This window comes from Anneissia japonica, unplaced genomic scaffold (assembly GCF_011630105.1).
Source record: "Anneissia japonica isolate Jap-2015-1 unplaced genomic scaffold, ASM1163010v1 scaffold288063_len46302_cov99, whole genome shotgun sequence".
NCBI classification, from domain to species: domain Eukaryota; kingdom Metazoa; phylum Echinodermata; class Crinoidea; order Comatulida; family Comatulidae; genus Anneissia; species Anneissia japonica.
In genome coordinates, this window is record NW_022718443.1 from 16,056 (window position 1) to 19,250 (window position 3,195).

At 33.8% G+C, this 3,195-nt stretch overlaps 1 protein-coding gene across 1 annotated transcript in view; it reads left to right on the plus strand.

Moving 5' to 3' along the window:
• Positions 1-1,333: 1,333 nt before the first annotated feature.
• Positions 1,334-3,195, plus strand: part of LOC117110541 — a 19,074-nt gene continuing 17,212 nt past the window's right edge. Inside the window, exon 1 of the mRNA XM_033253290.1 lies at positions 1,334-1,799. Within this exon, the coding sequence (XP_033109181.1) occupies positions 1,334-1,799 (466 nt within the window). The remainder of the gene's footprint in view (positions 1,800-3,195) is intronic.

The window sequence follows — 3,195 nt, forward strand, 5'->3', positions numbered from 1 at the left end:
ATATATATAAAAATGCTCGGAGACAAACTTATTACGGGTACTTCGAACACGGTTAACTTACTTTTTATGAGAAAAAATCCCCCAACAGATAGTGAGCGTTTTTTTTTTTTTTTTTTTTTTTTTTAGAACCGTCTGTAAATTAGTAAAAGTCTCATTTTAATAATTTTAAATAAGCCATTCCATTTTTAATTGGGTAGAGCGCCTTTAATAACAGTACGAAACCAACATTAAAACAATACATGGATTTGTCTTAATACCTGTGTCTGAGCATTTCTAAACGTTTGTATCGTCCAGTATCAGTAGTATTATGATTGCAATTAGTATGTGTTGCTTATTCCACACTACTCAACTAACTGACTGACCAGATTCAGAGCTGCTTTTTATACTTTCAAAGACCATGCTGTACGTAAGTCACGCATATTTGGATATTATAATTACAATACTAATATTTCATGAATTTTCGCTGTGTCGACTACACTGCTGTTTCAACCAACTATCAAGATGTTTTGGCCTACGCCGTAGCTTCTATATTCCAAAAGCATCGAACACTGCTCGGGACTCAAGTGACGGGGGTGGGGGAGTCAATTATGCATATTATTTATGTTATTAGTTCAGCTAAATTACCTTAAGTAGCGGCCTCTGTAATTTATGCCTTAACTGTTTGGGAAAAATAATGCGCCCTTAGATTTAAGATTAAGATTAAACTTTATAATAAAAAAGGCTTAGGCTAGCATAGCAACTGCTTTGGTTATAGGCCCTATAACAATTAAAGCATGCCTACGTTAGGTCCTTTGTAATGATAATTACGTCGTGTGTGTAATCAATACACTTTCTGTCCATGGAGGAAATACTCATCATAGATTGAGTTTCTTTTCACAATCTTGGGTATACGACTCGAAATTCTAGCGCATGCCTATATAAGAAACTACATAATTTTGAGCCAGGCGGGTTTACGAAAGGACCAAATGCCACAACGACGCGCTCTCTTCAGAATCATGAGAATGTTATTTCGGTGAGTGGAGTTGAAATCGCCGTGGACGGTCGTACGACGGTCTCAAGTTGTCACTGCTGCTTTTAAATAGAGATATGGATGCGGATGAAGACCCCTTTTAAAACATTCGTTGAAACTCTTCTTTATTGTCTTATTGATCTGGTTTTAACATGATCCTTGTTTACGTATTATTCCTGAAATCATTTCTTATAAAAAATAAGAAGCATTAAATAATATATATTCATTATCAAAATATTTCATTTTATAGGAATATCTCAAGAAAAGTTTAACGATATCAGAGCAGTTGTTTCCAGATGGTATGACCGCCATAAATTAGTCAGTATGCTAAAAGTTGTGTTCAAAGACCATTTAGCAACTTATAATTTGTTCAACGCTACAAGAACGATTGATATTTTGAATTTATTGCATGGTGCTGGTTGTCTGAGTCGGACTGACCTTACTTTACTTTATGAAACCATAGAACTCACTAAGCAAAATGGACTGGAGGAAGAAATTAAGGAAATGTTACCGTCACTCCCAAATATTAGGCCTATTGATGTTGATAGGCCTTTTTCAAGGTTCTCACCTCTCAGGCAAAAAATCGTAATGTTTGGATTCGAATTGAATAATGAAGACATAGAAGCAATCGATGGGAATATTAATATTCCAAACAAGGACTATGTTGATAGCTGGAGTATGATCAGCGATTTAGAACACAGGCTGATAATTTGTGAAAAAGAAATAGAAAAATTCAAAGGAATATTGATGACGCTTAAGCTCGATAATGCCAGAAAAGTATTTGAAGAAGGTAAGTAGTTTTGTAGAATAATAAAAATAATAATAATAATAATAATAATAATAAATTATATATATATATATATAAATATATAAATATGTATAAATATATATAAATATAAAATTAATGCAGGTTTTATTTCACAATGATATAAAAATATTGCATCATAAATGTTTAAGCATAGAAAGATTTATTTATTTTTTTCAAATTTTTATTTATTTTTTAATAAAGACGTTTTTTCTGGAACCGCGATCAATTGTCGGTGGTCTGTTCATTAAAATCCGGGCTGACGGCAGCCTGCCTCAACGGTACTTGGCTGACGAATCCAAATCTGGCAGACGACGTGACACCGCGTCTGTTGGTGGTGGTAGTTGGGATCATCCGTGCCCTCTTCGCGTTTGGAACCGCGTCCCGACGAACGTCGGCGTTGATGCGAATGTGTCAGCACATTCATTTCTTATTGCTGTTTTGCATAAAGAGACAACAACCATGGATATCGATATAAATATATTTGATAATATAATAAAAATAGACCTATCATCGTCGCTCACAATTAGGGAATTAGCCTACTGTATTTAAAAATTATTGATAAAACTATAGTATATATTTTTATTCTAAATACAAAAGAAAAAATTGCGCAAGTGAATTTGTGTATAACGTTCGAACGCTGACCAATCTGGACAGAATCCTTCACAGAAATAAAATATTATGTTAATAATCAAATATTTAACTTAATTTAATTTTTAAGTCATTACAAAACTGTTGCGTTAATGAATTCATCTTATGAGAAAAAAACTTTAAAAAATGGACCATTGCCCGCCAACTTAAAATAACGAACTTTTTTTACGTTTGAAAATCGGTTTTATGCACGAGCCCTGTGCTAACTTGCCATATTTCGAGCTCTGTGACGTCATATACGTCCGATCGTATGGCTTCATTGAATTTTAACCAACAATTACATTGGCAATGTAGTGGGAAGATCACTCCCAAATAGTTGAACTGTCCGCTCATTTGTTATTGATATGCAAACAAATTATGGCTATTGAGATTTATAAGCTTAAACAAAATTATACTGAAAACTTTTTTTACGTTTGTTTGATGACAGAATGAATGAAAACAAAATACATAGAAATAATGTCAATTAAATGCATGGAAACATATTTTTTCAAAGAATAACAATTGAGGACTACTCGCTATGTTTTTGTACCTGATGAGTGTGGGCAGCTTTTGACATGTGTTCGAATAAAGGACATAATACATCGTGTAGCATAGCTCTCAACGAATGTAGTCTTGTAAATAAATGAATAAAGAAATTGTGTAATAAAATTCCTCTGGCGGGACTCGAACCTGCGACCTCTCGCTGTCAAGGCGAGCGTCATAACCATTAGACCACGGAGGCTTCATGGTT